Source organism: Equus caballus, chromosome 3 (assembly GCF_041296265.1).
Source record: "Equus caballus isolate H_3958 breed thoroughbred chromosome 3, TB-T2T, whole genome shotgun sequence".
NCBI lineage: Eukaryota > Metazoa > Chordata > Mammalia > Perissodactyla > Equidae > Equus > Equus caballus.
This window is the reverse complement of record NC_091686.1, coordinates 42902856-42926599: the sequence shown is the minus strand read 5'-3', so window position 1 is coordinate 42926599 and position 23744 is coordinate 42902856. Positions and strand designations below refer to the sequence as shown.

Sequence of the window (23744 nt, the reverse complement as noted above, 5' to 3'; positions counted from 1 at the left end):
GCTGATTTGTATCAAATGTATTGCTTTTCTCTGTCTGCGACCTCAGTTCTTTGAAAGATGCTTTCGTGATTGTGTTTGTCTTACTCGTTTTGAAACAGGCAGTTTTCAAAACATCTCATTTGCACTCACCGAGGTCCTGCTTTGTGGGCAGGGTCATCCAGTAGACTGTCCACATGCCTGTTGGTGTCAACAGCTCAGCTCGTCTGTTCAAGGAGCCCTCTCAGTGAGGTCCTCCCATTGTCCTGCTCATGGCGTCCAGGACCCTTTGACACCCTTTGTGAAATGGAGGTGGGAGAGTTCTACCGATCAGTCTCATGGAGCCAGTCCATGGAACAATATGTTTTAATTTAGCAAATTTATTTTCCATGTCAGTATAGAAAGACAGCACCTTTGTTAACTGCCTTCTATTGGGTAGTTCATTTAAACTTCTCCAGTAAAACCATTGCCTTGATTTGATTTGTTAACATATGGAATTATCAGCTGAAGAGAGAGTCCTACTAGAAATTCAAGAAAACTAAATTTACTAATAGCTGAGTTACATATCAATCAGTGGACTCCAATGAGAAACAAGAAAGCTATTAAGAATTGTAAATATAATAATTGAATGACTGAATGTTAGTCCAGCATACATACTTCATTAGCACACAGCATGGAACAGGGGGTAACTAATTTGCAAAGGTGAGGAGTTACTCTGGGAATGGGTAATGGCCCCGCAGTGTGACTTCACCTCTGCAGTGGCAGCTAATAAGCCGCTGGGTTACAAGTGTTTGCCACTGACCAGTGTATCTCCTGCCCCTTCTGCGCCCCCCAGACGCCCTTGCATTTGGCAGTGATCACCAAGCAGGAGGCTGTGGTGGAGGACTTGCTGCGGGCCGGGGCCGACCTGAGCCTTCTGGACCGCTTCGGTAACTCTGCTTTGCACCTAGCTGCCAAAGAAGGACATGATAAAATTCTCGGTATTTTACTCAAGCACAAAAAGGCAGCACTACTTATCAACCACCCCAATGCGGACGGTAAGAGACCATCGCACATCATAGTAGAACCTTCTCTATCTGCTTTCTAAACAATTGATAGGTATTTGATAAATGTGTGCTATTTGATTTGCACTCAGAGGTGCTTTCCTTAGTCACCTAGAGTTCATCATCTGTTGTGGAAATGTCTGTTGCTCACCATACCTAATTCCTTTAAAGATGACTTGGAATAGTTAGGAGGAGGAGAAAGCAGAGGCCAGAGCAGACACTGGTCTTGAGGTGTGGAAAGCATCGCTCACTCGGAGAATGTTTATTTGCTCTCAGCGTCTCCTGAGAATGTAAAAGGGAACTGCAGCTTTACCTGCAGAGGGTAGGCTTGCAGCACCCGTAAAGACTGTCTGGAGTAGAGACTCAGCGCTGGAGGCCCGAAACCGGCAGCAGACCCTGCGCTGCTCCGGTTGTGCCATTTCCTTAGGCTTCACCGAAGGGCATCTTGTGAGCAGCCTTCCTCCCGCCCCCTCCCCGTGACTGTCCCTGTGCTTGGGCTGCAGGTCTGAATGCCATTCACATAGCCATGATGAGCAACAGCATGCCGTGTCTGCGGCTGCTGGTGACTGCCGGGGCGGACGTCAATGCCCAGGAGCGGAAGTCGGGGCGCACGGCGCTGCACCTGGCTGTGGAGCGGGACAACATCTCCCTGGCCGGCTGCCTGCTCCTGGAGGTGAGGGATGCACGGATCTGCCTTTGCTTTAAATTCCCAAGGAGGATTTAGGAAAAACCGTTGAGAGCACGATGGTAGGAATGCTATCCAGCTTTTCTCCTTACATTCAGCTCTGCTTATTTACTCTCTTCGCGAGGCTTCCGAGGCGCCACTTCCGGCATTCCTGTCACCACTTGCCCAGCCTCTCACCTGGGGAGCTCTTCAGTGGCAGGGCCTGCCCCAGACAGAAGCTGGGCGAGTAGGATGGCCCAAGGGGCTGTGCAGACAGGGGAGGTGGCGACTGAAGGGCTGGAGAACCTTTGACTGACCCTCGTCTGTGTGGGCTGGGTTTTAGGGTGAAGCCCATGTTGACAGTACCACCTACGATGGAACTACACCCCTGCACATAGCGGCCGGGAGAGGGTCTACCCGGCTGGCCGCTCTCCTCAAAGCAGCAGGTAAGGCGGCCTGGCAGTGAGGGATGGAAACTGTCATCGGGAACCAGACCCAACTCGGCAGAGCAGCTGTGTGGCCTTCGTCCGTCACAGACGCGCTGCTGGCGGGCAAGAGTGAGGAAGAGATCTGTGGCCCTCAACTGAACTGCTGTGAAGCCGCTCCTCCCACCAGGGATCCTGGGCTTCATCCTGATAGGCGTGTTAGCTTTTACTCCCTCATTCACCTGTTTGTCTTGGGTTTTGCTTGTTTCAGTCAACTCCTATGACAAGAGATCTTCTTAAAGTTGAGTTTAATTTCTTACAGAAGTCTGAGCAGTGCCAGCCTCAGATCATGTCAGAAGTTCCCAGAGGAAAAAATTTATTGATGTAAAAAATAATTTTAAAACTTCCTTTGCAAGAAAGTTTTCTTAAAAGTTGAAATAATAGGAAGAAACCAGTGGTCGTGTATTGGTACTGTCATGTGCGAGGCACTAAAAACGGTGAGCGTTCATTGGCCTTACTATGTCCCAGGCACTGTGCTGGGCACTTTACACGCGCTGTCTCACTTAATCCACAGCAGCCCTTTGAGATAAGTACCATCGTTATTATTCCCATCTTAAAGCCGAGGAGACAGACTGCAGGGACTTCTGATCCCTGTGCCACGGTCCCGTAAGTGGCACAGCTGGGAGTCACACCATGTCCGTCTGAACTTCCAGACTTCCTTCTCTGCTGTTTGTCTCCCCGCCCTCCCTCAAGGATTTGCAGGTGTTGGTCCATTTAATCCTCTAGTCCTGTGAAGTATGGAAAATTATTCCTGGTCATCCTTGAATCTCTATTGCCTTGTATATTTAGAACCTCAAAAAATGTTTAATGAAATTAGTATCTCAAGTCTTCCCTAATATCTGCTTTACTTTAGAGGTTATTAAATTTTTTTTAGAAAGTAAATGCTTCATAAATTAAGAAAACAGAGCGAGTTAAATACCTTAAAAAACTGAGTCTCGGAAGATGTAGGAACCTTTTCTTTGGGGGCACTACATTTTTCTGGCAAGTAAAATCATATCCAAAAACCATATCCCCCCCAAAATATCTCTTTTCTTTTCTCCTTTGTCAAGCTGAGCTTTCTCTGTAACAAGAGCAGTGCATATGTGAATAGTTTAGGAGGTCACTGGTTATAATTAAGAACTGCCTTCAGACAAGAAGCTATAACCCTTTCAAAAATGCTTTATCTTGAATTCTCAGTATCCTATGAAAGGAGTAGCAAGTAACAGTTTCTCTACTATATAAAGGAAGAAATTCTGGTGACAAACCTGGTCCTGAGCTCAAAGTCATGAAGGTCACTGAAGGAGAACAGACATAGATCAGCCTCTCGTCTTCGGTCCTGTAAATTGTTTCTCTTAGTTTCCCCACTGTTTTCATGGTCAAGTGAAAGCCACTGCCTATAGATCAGACTAGGACTGGGAGAATGGAATCAGAAATGACACGAAGATCCTTCTCTGACTCTCATTTTGTGCTCTCCTGTTAGTGAAGTTGGCACAAATCAAGTGTTCTCCCAGCAAGAGAAAAACAAGTCCTTCCCCAAAGGGTGTTCTGAACTGACCGCTCTTCACCAGGTGCCGGGCTAGACTCTTGTGAAGACAATCTCTGGGCCTGTGAGAAGTAACTCCAACTCTCGTCTTTGCATTACTTTGGTGTTTTCTTGCTGCAGGTTAAGGAACAGACTAGATTTTCCAAGATCGGCCCTAAATTTTTCAGTAACTATACATCCAAGGAGAAGGTGTCTTCAGTGTTTTTTGTGTAAGGATCAGGGCCCTGGTGGTGCCGTCCTCAGGAATGAAACTGAACACGTTCTTGCTGCACAGAAGCATCTTTGTTCTTTAGAGCAAGTGGGTGAAGAGGCTGAGAAGTGGGCAATGGCGGGCGTGAATCTGAACATTTAGGACCTTGATCCTGAGGGGCGCCCCATCCCTGTAAACCGCTGTCGTTAGTCCTCAGAGTAAAGATGCATCGTTCAGTTGAAAACTATCCTATAGAGTTAAGTGTGAGAGTTAAGTCTTTTGTTTTTGAAAGTGTCCTTGGCTGTACAGGATATCATCAGACAGCTTTATAGTCAAAATAAATTAGAATTTAAAAGAAGTTCTCTGAATATTTCAGTGGAAACATGTTTCTGTATTAAAATGTACCCAGGTAATTGCCTCTAGTAGCTACTGTGCTGTGCCTTTAGAAATGTGACCCCTGCGGGCAGTTAGAAGTTGACCAAGATCTGGGTTTACCTAATGCTGGGTAACTTGATTTCTCAGGAGCAGACCCCTTGGTGGAGAACTTCGAGCCTCTCTACGACCTGGATGACTCTTGGGAAGAGAATGGAGAGGACGAAGGAGTGGTGCCTGGAACCACACCCCTAGACATGGCCACCAGCTGGCAGGTCAGTGTGGCTCCAGTCTGTTTGACGGCAGCTCCTGAGAGAGCTAATGGTTCAGGAATGCCAGAACAGATGGTCTTCCTGGGTCTTCTTGCCCCAAAGCACGTGCCTTTTGGTTTTTAAAAAAGTCAACTTGTCAAAAGACGTATTTACCTTGAAAAGCCTATCCATGAAAGATTGAGGTCAGTGGAGTTCTGAGTGTGAAAGTGTGTGCCTGGTCAGATCAGAATTAAGCTGTGAGAGAGGGTCAGACAGGAGAAAAGGCAAAATTCACCTGCGAGTGCCACATCCTGAACTCACACCAGAATCATTCCCATCCAATCTCTGAGGCTAGATAAGTGTTATGATTTACTTAAAACTTTGGTAAGTGATTTCTGAACATAAAAAGAAATGGAGGATTCTTCTGAGGATTTCAATAAATACAAGCAGAGTAACCAGACTTAAAGCCTTCCTCAAAACTCCCCAATGGCCTGAGATCTGAAGGTGAAATGCAGTCACCAGGCCTTCCCGGCCCAGGGGGAGGAGGCAGAGGCAGAAGGCGGGCAGCATCCAGGTCTGCGACACAACAGAGTCGGCTTTCTCAGGGGCCAGTGCTGCTGCGCATCCAAAAACGGCTCGTCTGCCTCCCCACGGCCAGGCAGGCTGCAGTGCTGAGGGACCCTGGCAGAGTGACCACAGGGTTCTCCTTCTCTGCTGAGCCCCCGGCTTCCCCAGAAGCCTCAGCACAGAACACAGAAAGATAACCCACTTCAGTGACCCCATGATGTCCTCAGCTGGGTCAGCCAGAACGAAGTGACGGCAGAGAACACAGGAAGGCTTCCTGAGCTGTGGAATTTTTTTTTCTTTTAATCTGAGACCTTTCTGGCCCTTCAGTTAAAATGTAGATAGTGCTAGAAGGCTAACACCAAGCCTTGTGAGCATTTCTACACCTCAGTTTGAGCAAGTTTATAAAATTCATTCTCACAAGCCTTTTCCTGGGGGTGTGGGGACAGCGAGGGAGCACAGTGTCACAGCTCGGAGGCAGCTCTGCCCTCACCCTGGCAGTCAGGGACACGTCACTTCCCAACGTCTCTGACCAGCTCGTGGCTGATTTGGTCCGCACGTCTGCCTCTGTCCCGCAGAAGGACCATGGCCCTGGCTCTCGGTGGGGTTGGGCTGCGTCCTCCTCCCCGCCTCACACAGCCCCTGCAGAACACAGCCGCCCGGCCCCAGAGGGCACTGGGACTGCCTCCTGGGCGATGGCACTGACTCCTTTCCAGTCCTCCATCTTTAGGATGCTAGACCCCTAAGGAGGACATGCTGAGTTCTTTATTACAAAGAAACAGGTTCTCTTCCTGGTCTCTTTAATGTGTAATGTTTCCCCATGTTTTTCTTCTCCCTCAGGTATTTGACATATTAAATGGGAAACCCTATGAGCCCGAGTTTACATCAGATGATTTACTGGCACAAGGTGAGCTGCAGTGGAAACAGGTTCTCTTACCCAGTGTTGTCTCCGTGCTGTTGATTAAAGAGGCTGAGGGAGAACCGGCCTTATCCAGGGTGTACTGTGATTCTGCGGTGGCTTACTCAGAATCAAAAGATCCTGGAGGCATGCAAAGGAGACTGTCCGGCTGTGATCTCCCAGAACCAGCTGGCCTGCTGCTGATGTCAGGTCCAGGAGCTTGACTGCTTCCGTGGGCACGGGGCAGGCGGGTGTGATCACCCCAGCGAGGGCCTCTGGTCGCATGGGACAGCCGTGTTTCTTTTTCATTTCCTTCAGGAGACATGAAACAGCTGACTGAAGATGCAAAGTTGCAGCTCTACAAGTTGCTAGAAATCCCTGATCCAGACAAAAACTGGGCCACTCTGGCACAGAAATTAGGTCTGGGGATACTAAATAATGCCTTCCGGCTGAGTCCTGCCCCGTCTAAGACTCTTATGGACAACTACGAGGTAACACACCATCTCACGCTCTTAACCATGTTTACTTGACTCTGTTAACAGCACTGACTGGGGCCCGGTCCCCTTCTCTCTCCCTGAACTCTGTCCTGGGAGGGAGGCCCCGGCCAGCGTGGAGGCCACCTTCCTAAGAGGGCTCTTCTCAGTTACCGTGGGATTTTCCGAGTCTCCAAAGCCCTTGAGATTTCCTGCGAAGATGCTACTTAGATGGCAGGGCGGTCCCAGGACCTTGATCCCCTGAACAGACTCGATCAACATGCCTTTCTTCCACCCCCAAGGGCACTCCTTGGTCCTGTGTCGGGACACGGAATCAGCTTTCAGTGAGGTGGCTGCAGGAGGAGCCACTCCCTGGGAGGCTGTAGTTTCTGAAACTGAAAGGTAGAAGAACATGGGCTGAAATGATTCTCTGTTGAAGATTTCGTTGTTGGCTCCTGTTTCTCAGTGGTTTTCAGAGCTTCGGCTTCGGCGGACATACCGCGTGAGCGTCCCTCCAGGCAGAGTTTCACTGCCTCAGCACTTCTGTCTCTACTCTGTGATTTCCTGAGTGATCTTTGAGCTGAAACAGGAAACTCGATTCAAAGACAGTGCGTTTTCTTAGCCGCTCTTCACTCCGACCTTTCCAGGACGGCCGGCTCGCAGCCTGGCAGAGGGAGGCACGTGGCGTTGCGTCTTCAGCCTGCCTGGCTGTTCCTTGCAAAGGTTTGAACACAAGCACATCCTCTTTCTTCCTTTCTTTCTCGCAGGTCTCTGGGGGGACGATAAAAGAGCTGGTGGACGCCCTGAGACAGATGGGCTACACAGAAGCAGTTGAAGTGATCCAGGCAGCATTCTGCACCTCAGGAACCGCAGCCCCCAGCCCAGTGACGACCACCTCCCAGGCCCCCTTGCTGCCTCTCGCACCTGCCTCCACAAGGCAGCAAATAGGTAAAGAAAACAGACAGAAAGGCAGTTGAGACCTTCTCCTGCTCCCCAGGCTGCTGCCTTCAGTCTCTTGGGATAGGGACGTCTCCCCCACCGTGATCTCCTGAATACACTGTGCTGTCTGTCTGTCTCCCCCCGGGGCCCACAGAGTCTACCTTCCCCCGCTCCTGACACCACCGTTCAGGTGAGGGGCTGTCCCCAGGAACAATCACATTGACACATGAGTTACTTAGATTCACAGTAAGCACGAAAAACATGATGTGGTGGTTAAGATAAATATTATTTCTCTAACTTCTTAAATTTAAAAAACAGAGAGACAAATGTGGAGACCAAGGTTTATAGGATTCCCACGCCATGGGTGGATGCTGTGATTTTTGCTGCCCGCCACCCTCGGTTCCTCAGCCTCCTCCTTGCCAGGGTCTTCTCCTTCTCCCTTCAGCCTTTCCCCGTTCCACTGGCCTTGTGTCCCACTGCCTTTAGTATCATCCCACCTAAAACACACAAGGTAACGGACTCTCAGCACAGCCCAGTAATCCTATTATTTCCCTTTAAATTTACTCTCCCACTCTCTAAACAACCATTCCATGCTCTCTCTTTCTAAATCCCCAACACCCCTTCCCTCTCCCTGCACATCCACTGTCCTCACCTCACACTCCCTTGAGAGCTTAGAAACATCTAGAACTCTCTCATGTTTGCCCATCAGATCACCAGCCCACCTGCTCCAGTGCCCAGCTATGCACCTTCCCTCCAGGTTCCATGGATTAAGTGTTTGCACCCTAGGTGGAGAGCTGCTCTCCCTCCCAGCCCGGCCGTCACCATGGCCAGGTCGCTGCTCCTCGAGTTCTTGCCTCTCTCTCCTGCATGAGCAGCTTCTCCTTCCCGACCGGATCACTTCGCAAGCATGCTGTCATTTCCCTCGTCTTTCCAAAAGAAAACAAACAAACAGAAAAAAACACTCCCTTGATCCCACATCCCCCATAGCTACAGCCCAATTTTTCTGTTCCCCAACCAAGCAAAGCTTTCAGAAGACTTTTTTGGAGTTGTTCTTCCCTCGTCCTCACTGTGTCTCCTCTCCTTGACCCCTGCAGTCGGCTCCACTAGGCCTGCTGTCGGCACGATGACCAGTATCTGGTCAGATCTCGTCACCATCCTTCTCAGCTTCTTGACCGCTCCCAGCATGTCGCAGCCAACCACTCCCTCCTGCTTCAAACAGGCCCCTCTTGGCTCTTCCACAGCACACTCACCTCGCTGCCTCCTTCACGCTCACCTTTTAAAGTCGCAGCCCTGTCTCCTCCTTACTCACGAGGGATTCCTGATACCCCACCTGAACTCGGAACTGACCGTGTCCATCAGAAGCGCCCGCACTCCAGGAGGTTAGGACAGAGTCTAAGACTTGCCCACGAAGACCTCCTGGTGCTGACCGATGGTGGCGCACCCAGCCCGGCGAGTCTCCCTGTCTGCAGCAGCCACCCCCTCCGGTCGGCCGCATTGTCGCCTCAGATCCTGCGGCAGCTCCTAATCGGTCTCCCTGTCTCCAGACTGGGCACCTCCCTTCAGTCCACTCTCTGCACAACACGTAGTGGGATTATTTTTAAAACTTAGTGAGATTCTGTTACTCCTCTTGTATACCCGCCAGTTCATTCATACATTCAACCAGTCTTTATTGAGCACATACTGTGCACCTCCCACTGTTTGAGGTTTTGAAGGGAAGGCAGTAAACAGTAGAGGCAACATCCCTTCTGTATCCATTCTCACTTTAAACATTGCTTTCACATGCCCTTCCTCCACCCCACCACCCTGCAGCTCCCTGGGGCTCCTTCTGTTCCCCCAGCTCACTGGTCTGATACAGCCTCAGGGCCTTTGAACCTGCTCTGCCCTCTCCCTGAAAAGATCCTCCCCTGCTGGCCCCTCCTGGCCATTCAGTTTCAGTACCAGTGTCACCTTGGGGAGTAGGGGTAGGGGCTGTACGTACTTGAGAAAGGAGCAGCACGTCCATAGAAAACAACTCAGACCTGTCTCGACCTGTGCTCCTTCTGTACGCATAAACAAAGAAAGAGGAACATACTTATGTCTTAAAAAGCATTAAGTCCTTGATTAGTAGTTATTTTTAAAATACCTCAGAGTTCATAGTACATAATAGACACCCAATAAACATGCAGTGATTGAAGCAATCAGTCAGTCACAATCACCATGTCACTGCCATTAAAGTTGTCATATGCTAATGCTGAAAGATAGCATTTTGGTTAGTGTATATTAGAAGTCACTCTCTCCATACAGCAGATAATCCACATTGTTCAAATCTCTGAAGACACTTGTCAACAAGAATTCTACCTACATGTCCAGTAGAGACTCATTTTCATCAAAATACCTTATTTTTCTGCTACCAAAATGTCTCTGAGGCGGCGCATTGCGTTTACCAGCATAAGCGGCCCAGAGCGAGCTCATGTTTAGCCCCTAGGTCAGCAGTTTCCCCATCTGTAAAATAGGTGATACAGTGGTTGGAAACACACACCTGGTTTCTAAGAAAAAAAGGTGCACTTTGAGTCAAGAGAACTCAGAAAGGATTCTGATAAACATGAGGCTAGATTGCAAGAAGGAGATAGGGAAACCTTTGGCTAATTTTGATGTCTTCACAGCTTTCCTGTTACTGCCCCTCACCCTGCTGTGAGGGAGCCGGCGGCGTGGCAGGGGGTGGAGACTTGTGGCGACTAACGCCTAAAGTAGCCCACACGCCTTTCATTGAGCCCGCTAGATGGGAGGGTGTGCAAGAGCAAGGGCTGCCCGGGCCCCAGTGAGTCCCTGCTTTCTCCTTACAGACGAGCTCCGGGAGGACAGCGTCTGTGACAGTGGCGTGGAGACCTCCTTCCGCAGACTCAGCTTCACGGAGTCTCTGACCAGCGGCAGCTCACTGCTAACTCTTAACAAAATGCCCCACGATTACATGCAGGAAGGACCTATAGAAGGGAAAATTTAGCCTGCTGGCAATTTCCAACAACATGTAAACGAAAGCTCTGAAATTCCACCACGCTGTCCAAGAGAAGGAAGGCCAAGTGCAGCCAAAGGTGCTCCAAGGAAACCACCTGCTCGGATCGTTCTGGACTCCATTCAAGGCCTTGGAGAGTTGGCTTCCTTCCCTGGCTCTTAGCTGAGTTTAATTGGGCTCGTTTACAGATAGTCTCTTGCAATCACGGCACCTGGCTGGGCTGAGGCCTCGCTGGGGTGCGGTGGCTTATTGAGCTTTACCAGCTGCTTTCTGTGGTCATCGCTGCTGTCCCTCTGCTGCATTCCCACTGTCACTAAAAGGTGTCGCAGTCCGCACCTGGTGTTCTCTCTGGCCGTCCAACGCACACTTGTGCATTCAGATTAAGGATTAAGAAAAGGGATATTTTAAAATGAGTCACTTAGTATATAATAAAAAAAGGCCCCCTGCTTTTTCTGATCTGGTTATCTCTGTGATTCGAAAAAGAACATGTACATGTCAATATTTAAACATGGTTACAATCAGTGCTGGAAATGGTATTTTCCCCTTTTTCTGCATTTTGCTATTGTAAATATGTTTTTTTAGATCAAATACTTTAAAGGAAAAAATATTGGATTTATAAATGCTATTTTTTATTTTACTTTTTATAATAAAAGGAAAAGCAAATTGATGCCCTCATCTTGTTTGATCTGTGCAGATACTTTTCTAAGATGATTCCTCGTAAGCACAGGGTCATTCCACAGCCCGGTTACCACATTCACATTTCCCTTTAGAATCAACTTGTTGACTGAGAGATGGGCCAAAAAATTATCAAAAGAAAAGTATTTTAACCTGAGCTGAAAGCTTTGGGTTTGTCAAATCCTTGCTTGGCTCATCCCATGTAGGCGGTGTCACCTCACTTTCCTCCATCTCACACAAAACTAGTCCTCCTCAGCCCTCAGCGTGGCCTCAGGGCCTCCGTGATACAAAGCGCTGACATTTCTGCATGCCAGAGGGTCTGCGACAAGAAGCCTTCCTGCGTGAAGCTTTGCTGAACTCTTCACTCAAAGAGTTGGAAATAAGGGAGGAGAAATGAAAAGTGTTTGAATGACGTGCTGTGGCAGACACTGAGAGGTGCAACCAAGGCCCCTCTTTCACAAGGACTTGTCAGCCCCACCGCTGGGAGACATTTGTCAAATGGCCTCTCGCTGTCAGTTCCTTCGGAGATTGCCTCGGCTGCTGAGAGGCACCTCACCCAGGTCACCCCCACTTCCACGAAGGCCCCGGGCAACGCTGACGTGGCGTGTGAAAACCTGTGCAAGTCGGGACAACACTGAAGGGCTGTTTGAGCTCCAGAGAGCCCTCAGGGGTGGCTGAGGTGTTGTTTGGGTCTGTGTCGCAGCTCGACTCTTCCCTCTGCCTTGCTGCTGTGTTTGGCTGCTCCCTTCCAAATGGTGGTGATCCCAGGGCACTCCCAGAGAAACGTCCTGCGCGCGAGTCTCTGTCTCAGAGCCGGCTCCCCAGAACCCAGCGTGCACAGGGGCGAGGAACTAATGCTGAGCAATTTTGCAGAACATGCAAAGTCATTTAATTTTGAAAATAACCCAATGAAGTATGTAGAATTATCCCCAATTTATGAAGAAGGAAACTGAGGCTCCAAGATTTCAAGCAGGCAATGGCTCAGCTGTTTCTGAGTTTACAGCCGGGTCTGTCTCACCCCAGAGTTTATGGGATGGAGAATTATCTTGGTAGGGTAAGAAGGGAGATTAAAATCATTGAGTCCAGAAACATATAGGAATTTAGTATATAATAAAGTAAAACTCCAAATCAATGAGGAAAAGACAATTAATCAATGAGTAGATGCTCCAACTGGTTAATCACTTGGCAAAAAAATCAGTCTGAACTCCTCCTCCTCCTTTCATCAGAATGATTTCCAAATAATTAAGCCATAAAAATACTAGAAATCGTGAATGAATAATCTTGAAATAGAAAAGGACTTCCTAAGCAAAACTTTATTGTCTGCTGTAAAATAGTTTGGGCTCTTTATTTTACAACGTGCCCCAAATAAATGAAATTAAAAAAAAAAATCTCCTTCCATTTTCCATTGCACTGCCATTTCTCCATGAGCCCCAATCCATTATTCCGGTTCTTGAAAGTTGTATCTTTAAAGTGAAAAAGACAGCTCTGACTTTCCTTAATTCTCCGGCAGCAAGCCCCTGCCTCTTCCTCCAGCACTTCCTCTTGGTGGTAGGCAGCTACTTTCCAGGCGGCCACTGCAAGGTCTCCCATCTTACAGTGTGATGCTGACACTCCTCCCACTGAGGGAAGGGGCCTGCGTCCTTCCCTGTGAGGCTAGGCAGGCCTGCGACAAGGGTGGAAGTGATGCCAAGTGCCTTACAAGGGTAGGTCAGAAAACGCAATTCAACTTCTGCCCAGTCTCCTGGGTTGTTCCCTCTGGGAACCCAGTTACCACGCTCTGAGGAAGCCAAGTGGCCACATGGAGAAGCCACATGTGAGTGTTCAGCCAACAGCCTTCACTGAGGCCACAGCCAGTGCCACATTAACCGGCAGATGTGTGAGGGAACGACACCTTAAGAGGATCCAGGCTTCTGCCATTGAGTCGCACCTGTCTGGCCTTCAGGCTGCCTCAGGAGATGCTGCCTGAATAGAGACAAGCAGTTTTGCTTAGTCCTGCCCACATGGCAGGGTCATGATTAAGTTAAAAAGGGCTCTAGGTGTGAGTTGTTACCATTCTCCAGGTCTCTAACCTGACAGCTCCCATACCAGAAGCTCACTTCAAAGAGAAGCTGGCCCCAGGAGGAACAGCTAAACAACTCATGCCGAGACTAAAAATAGCATTCCCCTTCTTTAATAAGAGGTTCTGTTTCTCTTCCGTTCCAGAAACTTCCCCTTCCTCCTCCCAGATCTCAGTGCTGGCCTGACTCTCTGCATGGTGCTCTAACGAAGGCTACCAACACTGTTGGTTCCTCTGAGAAAGGCATCTCTCATATTGTACCAGCAGATGGGGGTAAACATCAGAAGGAGTGCAGGCGATCAGGTGGAAAGCTACAATGGGCCTGAAATAAACCTTCCCAGAAAGCTTGTCTCAGCAGGAAGCCACTGAAAAACAGCCTCCTCAGAACCTTCTTCATCTTTTGAGGTTTCTGCACTCTGCAGGCATAACCTAGACTTTTGCAGGATTGGCGGAGTTTATTTTTTGGCAGAAGGAAGCCCTGTGGCTACTCATTTACCCACCCGAGTCCCCTGCACTAGTTATATGTGGCGTGGCTAGTCCTGGTCACCACCATGGAGTCCAGCCCCACAGACTGGACATCCTGCATCTTAGCAGGAGAAAGGAGGGGAGGGAGCCAGGTGGCTGTGAGCGTCCATTCCATGCCAGCCCCTTTGCATTAATGACTTCTAACGATAATCCTCAAGACATCTCTGTAAGGTACGTATCTAACCCCAATTTTACAATGAAGAAACACAATCCGAATATGAACACCCCAGATTCAAATCCAGGTCTATCTGATTCCAGAGGTGGTTCTTTAACAACATCTGAGTCCTTTGAGGAAAAGATGCTATATTTAAAAGAGAGAGAGAGAATCCATACAAATCTGTGCAAGGATGATGCATCATCATGTGCCCCAACCACAATGCAAAATGAACCCAGGGTATCGCTAAAAGGATGTTGCTTAGATGTTAACATGCCTTGACTCTCCCCCTAGTAACATTAGGCTAAGATGCTTAAATATGAATTATTCATGGACTGGAGGTCACTGAGTGCATCTCTTTCTCTTTCTTATTTTGTGCTTTTGGGGAGAATTTTCTTCCTGATTTGTGCTTCCAATGGGCTGGGGAGGCACAGAAGTCAAGAGGAGATGAAACTAAAATTCTGTTTATTTTCTTAAGGATCACAGAATTTAGAGCTGGACGATACCTTAAAGATCACCTAAGTAAATCACCCAAGTTGCCATCTTCGTTAAACCCCTCCAATGTGAGCCTCCTCCCTGTGCCCCCGCTGTGGCTGCTGCTGGGTCCACACACCAGTCCCAGGGGCCCCAAGTTCCTGCCCATTGGTTCTCTAGGTTCATTGGTCGGTTTTGGGCTTGAGGAAGATGCTGCGGAGGGGCTTGAAATTAAATGGATTCCATTCCCCATCATTATGGATTCCCTTATATCTGCAATAGCCTGCTTCCATTACCCTTGACAGGTGGCTAGTTCCACAAATTGCTCAAGCTTCCTAGAATGAGAGGGAGGAAAGGGCTGAGAGAGCATCTGCTCACTTCCATCAACTCCCTTTTCCCTATCTCTTTCCAAATTGATCCTCTATTGAAATATCACAACAGCCCTCAAGGAACAAAGATATGTGTTCATCAAAGAATCAAAATTCTTGAGCATTGGTTACATGCCAGGCACTGAGTGGTCATTGTTCATTATCTCATATTACTTGTTCAAAAATCCTGTGAAGTAAGAATTTTGTCCCTGTTTTACAGATGAGGAAACTGAGGCGCGCATAAAGCACTTAACCACAGGATCTCCTGATCCCGGTAACATGTTTCAATCAACCACAGTTGCAGCAGGGGACGGGGTGGGTAGGGTGTCTCTCTCGCACTTAGTCATGAGGGGTTCCAGGCTGACAGTCACTCTTCCTCCCACCCTTGGCTCCCAAGGTCTTGCTGGGGGTGATGGTCCCTGACAGCTGGAAGGGGACAGGAGCATAGAGGAGTACGTGTGGGTGTTTACAATGGGTCACTTCCTCTCACGTTGCACTGGAGGAAAACTTCAGTCCCAGGGATGCACCAAGAGCAGGGAGGCTGTCTGGGTAATCTACTTTTGTTCCCAGTATTAGGAGGGGATTGATTTTGGTGGTGAACAGGTCCCAGTTGGTGGGATAGATCAAAATTCCTTACCCAACTGATGGAGGCTGATGCTGAAGGTTCTTTCTAGTTCCAACATGTATGCAAACATTCACTCGCTCCAAAAGTCAGCTGCAATCGTGGCAAATGGCCATGAGAAGGGTGAAATCACTTCCCGGGATTAAGAAGGACAGGTGCATTGTAAGGACAAAGTCCCAGTTTCTCCTAAAGAAGTCCTCGGAGATGACCGAGGGTGTTGGCTCAGGGAGGAGGCAGAGAGTTCCAGCAGCAGGCTTGTTGCCCTGGCGCTGACTCCACGAGGACTCCTGCTCTCCAGCCACCATGGTCTGTAGTCCCTTAAGTGCAGCACAAGAGACCTCGGGCTTGTTGATGCAGAGAACCTCGATTCCCGTTTCTCAGACGAATGAGAAAGGGGCCGCAGTTGGTTCTTGGGGAAATAATTCTCTCCAGGAGAGAAGAATAGCAGAGGAAACAGAATTCTCTAGGAACCTCTTCTCCCAGGATTCCTTGTTGGGACCCAGGAAGCAGAGTCAGAGCTGAAGACAGTGAGAGCAGACCTGGAGGCTGCCGTGGGCATGCATCAGCTCGGGGAGGTGATGGGTGATGCTGGGGACTAGACAGCCGGGTTGCTAGGTCTGTTCTCTGGCCAAAAGAGAGATTTTTTTTTTCATTTCAAAACTGTTTTGCAGGTCTTCCCTTTCCTAAGGGAGGAGTGTACAATTTGTTATTTTTGCTTCAAAAACTTAAACGAGAAACTTCATACCATGGATTTTTCTTCTTTAGCAGGAAACCTGTTTATCACTTTGTTCAAATGTAAATGTTCCTTTTTGCTTTTGAAATAAATTTTCTTTTGTAACTTTGGAAAAAAAAGTTAAAAAAAAAACGAAAACAAAACTAACCCTTTAAACACGAATGCTTTCATTTACAGAATATTTTCAAATATTTATTCTCATAATAACCCGAGAGGTAAACAGGGAGGGGTATTAATTCCTGCCGTTTTCCACAGAATGGCAGAGATGCTGATTTACCAGGACCCCTGGCTTAGCCAGAGTGAGCGCTGGCGCGCTCGGCTGGCTGGGCAGCCACCACCGAGGGCGCTCCTGGCTGCGCGAGGGGACGGTCGCACGGACGTGCCCCGAGGGAGGGCGAGCTCAATGAGCAGGCCCTGGAGGCGACAAAGCGGCAAACCGGCGTCCCACCCACAAATGGACTGGCAGCGCACAGCGGGGGCACAGGTCCCCGCAGAGCCCCGGAGGGAGCCCGGGAGTCCCGCTTTCTCCTCTTCCTGCCGATTCCTCCGGCCCCACTCTCCTTTTGCTTTAGGGCCCTCAGCAGCTTCTCAACACTCGGTTCTGCCATTTCCTTGTGCCCTCCCTTCCCCCAGCAATTCAAGCCAGGGCCTCCAAATGCTCCCGAGGGCCACCCTGCTAACGCAGAGTCCTGCCTCCCAGCGGAAGCAACGCTGGCCAGAGGCCACAGGGCACGTGTCCCCGTGAAGCCTCCACAGCTCCGCCGCCACGGAGCAGGGCTGCGCGAAGGATCGTCCCTGTCTCCTCCACAGGTCCCACCCTACCCCTCCCCATCACTGCCGGGGACTGCTGCCCAGGGCTCGCTTTGCCTCCCCACAGACGGGACCCACTTGCTCAGGACGTGTTTATGCACCCCTGGGCGAGCGGGCGATTCAGCCTGATGCCCAAGCAGTGGTTGCCAGCTCCTCCTGCCCAGTTCTGATATCGGAAGGTCAAAGCCACCCTTCTGCCCTGACTTCCTTCCTACCTCACAAACGCACGCCTTGAATGATGATCAACATACACAGCACATGGGCCAGGGGCCATTTGGTTCTGAAAGGCAAGGAGACCCCAGGTTTAAAGCTTCAAGAAAGAATCTGTGGGCAGGGAGTCACCACAGACGCACATGGCCACCCCCATAGGCAGAAGAGGCCTGCTGGGCCTGGGAAGATGCCTCCATCACACTCTTTGTCACCGGAACATCGTTCCTCTCTCCAAATTATGCCCAAGCTCACACTTCAGTCCCTTCCTTACTGCTCTCTGCTACAGCGGCTTTCTCCTGTCAACAAAAATAACCAATCTATAAATGAAAATTTGGGTGAGTTTATTCTGAGCTGAAATCTGAGGATTATAACCCGGGAGAGTCTTTCCACAAAGGAACGGAGCACTCCAAAGAAGTGGGGGTACACAGGGTGGTTATATACCCTCAAAGAGGGTGTTTCACATATGACTGAAATGTCCCTCCCACAATAGTCACAACATTGCCCTGTCGGCACAGCACTTGATGGACACAGCAGGTAGTGGGTCTGCTATCTTGGTGGGCGTAGCAGGAGGCAAGTCTATTGTCTTGAGCTGGGTGGTCACAGGTGGGCGCTGCAAGCAATCAGTTCCTAGCCCAAGGAAAGATGCTTAATCCTTAAAGAAATGCCAATGTTGGGAGGGGAAGAGAAGTTGTACCATATCTCAAGGGCCTTTGTTCTTGCCATGGGGAATCTCTAAAGCAGATATACAATGCATGCTCAACGGCCACGGTCATGCCCTTTTGGAAAGACAAGGTCAGGCCGAATTAGGTTTACACAAAATGGCTTCCTCGTATACTCTAATATATCCTATTACTTGCCATTTTTATTTGTCACTCCCCATCAGTCATCTGTTCCGCAGGCTTTGCGCCAACTTTTCACAGATCCATAGCAATTAAATTGGCATTAAAAATCATTCAGATCTTCCCCTTTTTCCAAGGTAGCGATGATGGAGGAAAATCAAGTAAACAGAAGGGCAGAGAGAGAAAAAGTTGCTCTGCGGGTCTAACCCCTATCCTCAGCCAGCTGGTGCTGGAGCCCTAGAGCCTGAGGGCCACCGCAGCTCCTCCCTCCCTCCCGCCCACCCGCCCTCTCTCTCTCTCTCCCCCGCTTTCTCTTTCTCTCTCTTTCTGTTTCTTCCTCCCTTTCTCTTTCTCTCTCCCTCTCCCTCTTTCACTTTCTCTCTCCCTCCCTCTCTCCCCTCTTTCTGCCTCCATCCCTCCCTCCCACTTGCTTTCGTTCTTTAAAGCCCCATGCATTCCAGGGCATTCCAGCTGGCACCCAGTTAGTTCTCTGAAGCCGGGAGAGGGGGTAGGGCTGGACGCCCTGCAGGCTCTTCCTTAGCCGCTTCTCCAGCCTGGCCTTACTCCGGGCAGCCTCCTGGAAATCAGTGCCCCCGAGCAAGCCCATCCCTACAGCCCCATTTCCTGTGCCCTGGGGCCTCTGCTAGAAGTAGAGTTTTGCACAATCACCCAACAGCTGTGTGCCTCTTGCTACTCAACTTTTCTGCTTCAATAAAAGGGGAAAGAGGTTTACAGAAAAGGGGAATTAGAAACTTCTTTGGCTTTCTGCCTGGATGTTTCTTCTTCAACTCAGGTCACAGAAGCCCGATGATTATTTTCCCTTAGTAGAGAAGACCTAAATTGTCCTTTTTCTTTGGCAAGGACTACGTGAGAGCCCTAGGCCCGAGCCTGGCACTGCGGCCAGCCTTACCCTTCGAGGAGTGGTCATCATAAGCCAGCATTTACTGCACTTTTTCCCATCCTAGGCATGCACGTCCTTACCTTATTTACTCCTCACAACCCTACGAGATAGCAATTACTATTAACCCATCTTAAAGATAAGGAAACTGAGGCTTAGAGTTAAGTGACTTGTCCAAGTTGAGTATACGTGTTGGAGCCAAACTGGCAAATTCGCTGATCCTGGGCTTCCTACTCTTTCTACTAATGCTTACGTAGCTACTGATAGAAAGCATTCTCAGAAACCCAGCACCAGAGTATGTGCATCAGACTCTACTCCAGCAAACGCAGCAAAACCGACCCACTGGGATGGCAGAAGCGACTGTCCGCGGGGCCACACCTACCGCGGGAGAGCACTCTGGACATGACTGTTCTCTTACAGAAATCATGCGAATACAGCACATTTCTCTCCTTTGATAAACTGTTGTCAGTATATATTTTTGTCTATTCTGTACTTTCTTCTTCCTTTACAAATTCATTCTTTTCTGATATCTTTTTCCCCCTCTTAAAAAAAAATTTTGCCTCTATTTGCTTCATTTCACTATTGCTCCATGTGCTAAATGGGTGATAATGATTATGATGTCAAAACAGCATAACCACCATTTGCTCATCATTTCTTCCGTCCCAGACCCTATTTGTTTAGTCCTCACAACTACCTTTGAAGGTTAGAGATCATCATCTCCATTTTAGATGAGAAAACTGAAGTCCAGAAAGTCAAGTGGTTGTCCAAGGTCACATAGCCAGTAAGCCTCAGAACCTGGATTCTGCTCCTGTAAGTGTGGCTGGAAGCCCTGCCGTCTCTTGGACAAGATGGTCACCCCCAGGATGGTGTTCCATTTACAGCGCCCCTACTCAGTGCCTGCATTGCACCGAGCCTTTCAGCTAAATTTTTAATTTGTTCTTCAAGACCAACTCACAAGTTCAGTGTCATTATTTCCATTTTACCACAAGAAAACTGAAGACAGAAGTTAAATAACTTGATTAAGGTGACAGAGCTGGTAAGGGCACAATAGGGATGCAAATTCCGGCCAAATCAACTTCTAAGGCCACTTCACAGGGTGCCTGGCAGGAAACACTCTAGTTACTGGGGTGTGTGTGCTCCCTGTGCCCCGGCACCATCTCAGTAAGAGAGGACTTTCAACAGTGACGAGAAAACACACATTGCTTGTCAAGAATCTTCTGAGGTACAAGCCTGAGTTGCAGTCCCTCACAAGGCTTTTACATAGACATTGAGATAACTCAACACATAAATGAGGAAACTCTTAGACACTAAAGGACAGGCCTGGACTGTCTACATTAATTTTCTTTTCAGTCAATGGACCGTGACCTAAAACTTCTCAGTTTAAAACCAAAACGATTATCTAATTAGGTTTGATTTTAAAAAGCAAATTCTCAGTGCTGGTCCATTCCGTAACCACTTACGTAATTCTTCCTAGAGAAAACCCCGCAAATATTTTAGGCCAGATTCTTCAAACTCTCCCAGTTTACCAAGTAGAATAAAAACTTGGCCAGAGCCAAAGGGAAACTGACGGCCAGCACAGTGCTGGGCATAACTGAGTGTTTCCGGAATTATCAATAAGCACAGAGGAAATATCAAGTTGTCAATGCAATTTATGTAACTTTAAAATTTTGATCTAATTTCAAACTTACAGCAAAGTAGTAAAAACAGTACAAAAAAATTCCTACACACCTTTACCCACATTGGCTACTTGTTAACATTTTGCCCCATTTGCTTCATTATAAATGTAATTTTACAGACATGATAATGCACAATAAAACAATTTTATAGCAATTTATAATTAACCAATAGAAATGAAATTATTTGAACCCAAGCTAAAGCGAAACCACTCTGCTGCCAGGATCAACACATCTCGGTGTAACTCCCCGCCTCTGACTTGGGAGCTCGCTGGATTTACCCCAACTGAAGCCCGTACATCACCACAGGCGACAACCTGTCAGGACATCCAGCTCTTCCAAGTACGCAGAGTGGCATCCATCTCAATGTGAGCTCGTTTTTCTAAGGAGAATCACTCTAATGGCCTTTGAAAAGAGAATTTCTGATTGTTAAAACAATATTTTATAACAAAATCCATAAATGAAAAAAGAATCCTACCCCAAAAGTAATCAAATGTCAACCATCAAACCCCCACACTTTCCAGCAACAACTACCAACATGGCCACTGCTCAGAAATCCTTCTCCTGTGACATTTAAACCTCTATTTCCTCCAGAAATAATAACAGAGCAGTTTCACTTTGATCATTTGGTATTTCTCAAAGCTAACTAGGAAGGCTGGGGCCCTCACAGCCCTCCCCTGGGCCCGATGCCGCCGCGGTTGCAGCCGCGCGGACTCCCCTCCTGGGGTGGGCAGGCGAGACCCTGCGCTGGAGGCGCTCCCGGGAGAGGCCGTCCACACGGCTGCTTCAACTTGTCCCTGGGGCCATTGGCCCCAGGCGGTTCCTTGGAAATGCTTTATTCTGGAGTCCCCTGAAAAAACATGCTGGATTCCCTCAGTAAATATCGGTCAGGGAAGTCACTTGAAAAGATCGCTCCAGTTCACTCTTGCTGGTGGGTTTCCAAGGGTAAAATAACACAGTCCGCGTCTTCCCAGTCATGAGGAAGCCATTGTCACTGAATCTCCCGGGAATGTTTCCCACATCCAGCCAAACAAAGGGAGCGACAGCGGAGGTTTCTAGATCAAACACAAATGTGTCACCACGCTGGGAGATGACGGCCTGAAAGAAAAAGATCAATGAAGTGAAGGATGCGAGCACAGCTCTCCATTCTCTCCATAGCGCCGCCAGCACACTTCCGGGCGCCTGACAAGGAACGCATTTCCTCCAACTCTGGGTCTACAACAGCTGACATCAGAGACTCCGGGCCCTGTGTCAGATACTAAAAAATACGTGAAAATTTATTTAAGGCTGTGGAAAATTACCAAACTGTAATCTCAAACCAAGTGTAGAAATATGTAGTCTCCAATTATTTAAGGAGATCATTTCACAAAAAGCTCAAAGCTTTACATCTTTTACAGTTTTTCTCAGGAAATCCTTCAGAGGGGGACATGTTCGCATAAGGACACACCTGGAGCTGGCTGCAGAGCACCCCCACGGAGCTCACCTTCCAGGCTGCTGGAAAGATGCTGACCCCGACAGCAGCCTGCCAGGCGCTTACAAAAGCTCGCCCACTACAGCTCCGCTGTGCCGCCCAGTACTGTAAAGTCACGTGGGCTGCACTCTCACCGTGTGCGAATCCCACACGACGTCAGCAAAGGACAGCGCAGTTTACAGTCTCCTCACTGACCAGCCGAGGAGCACACCCCGCAGCGAGGCTGGGATGCAGCGGGCGGGCCGTGAGTCCGTCTCAGGGTGAGGGTGCATGGAGCGGGACCTGGCATTTAAAGCGGTGCATCTGTCATGAAACATGATCCCTCCACATGCACACACGCCATGCTGAAGGTGCAACGTTATGTGTGACATAAAGAATTTCAAAGGGCAATTTTTACTGTATATAATTTTAGCCTTAGATGGCATGCAGGGTTCTGAGTTATAAACAAGAAAACCTACTGCAGTAGAAGCAGAAAAGAAACATAAGAAACTGCATTAGGTAGCTCTCAGAGGGTGAGAGATTCAGGCTTGAAGGTGGATGTCACGTTCCCCAACCATGCCACCCAGCTGTGCCAGTGACGTCCCTACAGCCGTCGCCCAGCTGGCCTTCAAGGCTGCGGGGGAGGCCAGGCCACTGCTGCTCCAAGGTCAGGCCAGAGGGACAGCGGCACGGCTCGCTCCTGCTGGCTTCTTCCGACTGGACGCCCTCTCGCCGCATATCCGAGGGCAGACTGGGCTCGAGCCTGCACCCTGTCTTCAGGGAAACTGAGGAAACACGTTCCCAGCATCCCCCTCGGGAGAGCAACCTATACGCCAGGCCCACGTTAAGCCAGCAGTGATGTTAACTATCGTTATTGTGATCATCATATCCCTTTAGGAAGGGCACGTCTCACTGAAATCCACAGAGGGTGGGACAAGGAAAGCAGCCCCCTTCACTCCCCCCGCGGTCGTCCCGAGGCATGAAGGCCTGAGAAGGAAAGAGAAGAACTGTGCTCGAAATCCTGCCTGAAGACCACAAATGTGTCTGCTCTGTAGTGTTATTTTCTCTGGAAAGAAGCTGTGTAAATGCTCGTCATTTCCTTCATATCTGCTCTCTATCAGTTGTTAACAGATAACTTAGCTTTCATTGTGTGAATATTCCATTATTAATTGGAAAAGATATGTTTTCAAGGATTAAGACTTTTTATAAGATTACGTCTAAAGCAAATGTAAAAAATTCTCTCCCTTAAGCCCTCTCCATGAAGTAAAGTGTAAAACGAATTTAAAATTCACTAAAAATAGATAATAAAACTCTCAAGAAAAATATTTTCAATCACTGTGCGTAGGAGGAAAAGGAGAGGGTTCCCACAGACTGGACAGATTCCAACGTCTCCGGCAGCACAATTTTTACAGCGACACATCCTGGTCATCCCATTTTTTTCTTGGCAATTATAAAGAGAGTTGGTCATTAAGCTACTTTGAAGCCATAAAGCAAAGAGAGTAGAGGAAAAATTATGAAAATTAATAGCCTCTACTTAAAAACTCAAAATCAGAGCACCTCCCTGGCTCTGATGCTCCCTGGCTGCAGGACCTTGCGCAACTTCTCCCAATGGTTTCCTCACTTGTCAGCGAGGAGGACAACACACCAGATTGTTGCAGTGAAGCCCCCAGGATGGAGCCTGGCACCACAGCGGAGCCCTCGTGGTGATGACCCCGCAGTCTCTCCTTCCACTGCACCAGCCCCACGACGGAGGGCAGGCAGGACAGCAGAGTGGCAGGAACTGAAAACTTTGATATATACTAAATTAGAAATAAAGACCAGTGGCCAGCCCTGTGGCCTATCAGTTAAGTTCGGTGCACTCCACTTTGGCAGCCCAGTTTTGGCTCCTGGG

The 23744-nt window shown here is 48.7% G+C and overlaps 2 protein-coding genes across 5 annotated transcripts in view; one reads left to right on the top strand and one right to left on the bottom strand.

Annotated features, from left to right (window-relative positions):
• NFKB1 (nuclear factor kappa B subunit 1) overlaps positions 1-11041 on the top strand; it is a 113598-nt gene extending 102557 nt beyond the window's left edge. The window contains exons 17-24 of one of the 2 annotated variants that reach the window (XM_070263348.1): positions 812-1013; positions 1523-1692; positions 2027-2129; positions 4403-4527; positions 5908-5974; positions 6284-6456; positions 7206-7386; positions 10200-11041. In XM_070263348.1, coding sequence (XP_070119449.1) covers positions 812-1013; positions 1523-1692; positions 2027-2129; positions 4403-4527; positions 5908-5974; positions 6284-6456; positions 7206-7386; positions 10200-10357 — 1179 coding nt within the window. In that variant the 3' untranslated portion in view covers positions 10358-11041. Of the gene's footprint in view, positions 1-811; positions 1014-1522; positions 1693-2026; positions 2130-4402; positions 4528-5907; positions 5975-6283; positions 6457-7205; positions 7387-8471 lie in introns of both variants that reach the window. The other variant, XM_023637633.2, reaches the window with a different exon arrangement.
• Positions 11042-20361: 9320 nt separating this feature from the next.
• MANBA (mannosidase beta) overlaps positions 20362-23744 on the bottom strand; it is a 113842-nt gene continuing 110459 nt past the window's right edge. For all 3 annotated transcript variants that reach the window (XM_023637630.2, XM_070263347.1, XM_070263346.1), the window contains exon 17: positions 20362-21501. In XM_023637630.2, the coding sequence (XP_023493398.1) occupies positions 21277-21501 (225 nt within the window). In that variant the 3' untranslated portion in view covers positions 20362-21276. The remainder of the gene's footprint in view (positions 21502-23744) is intronic.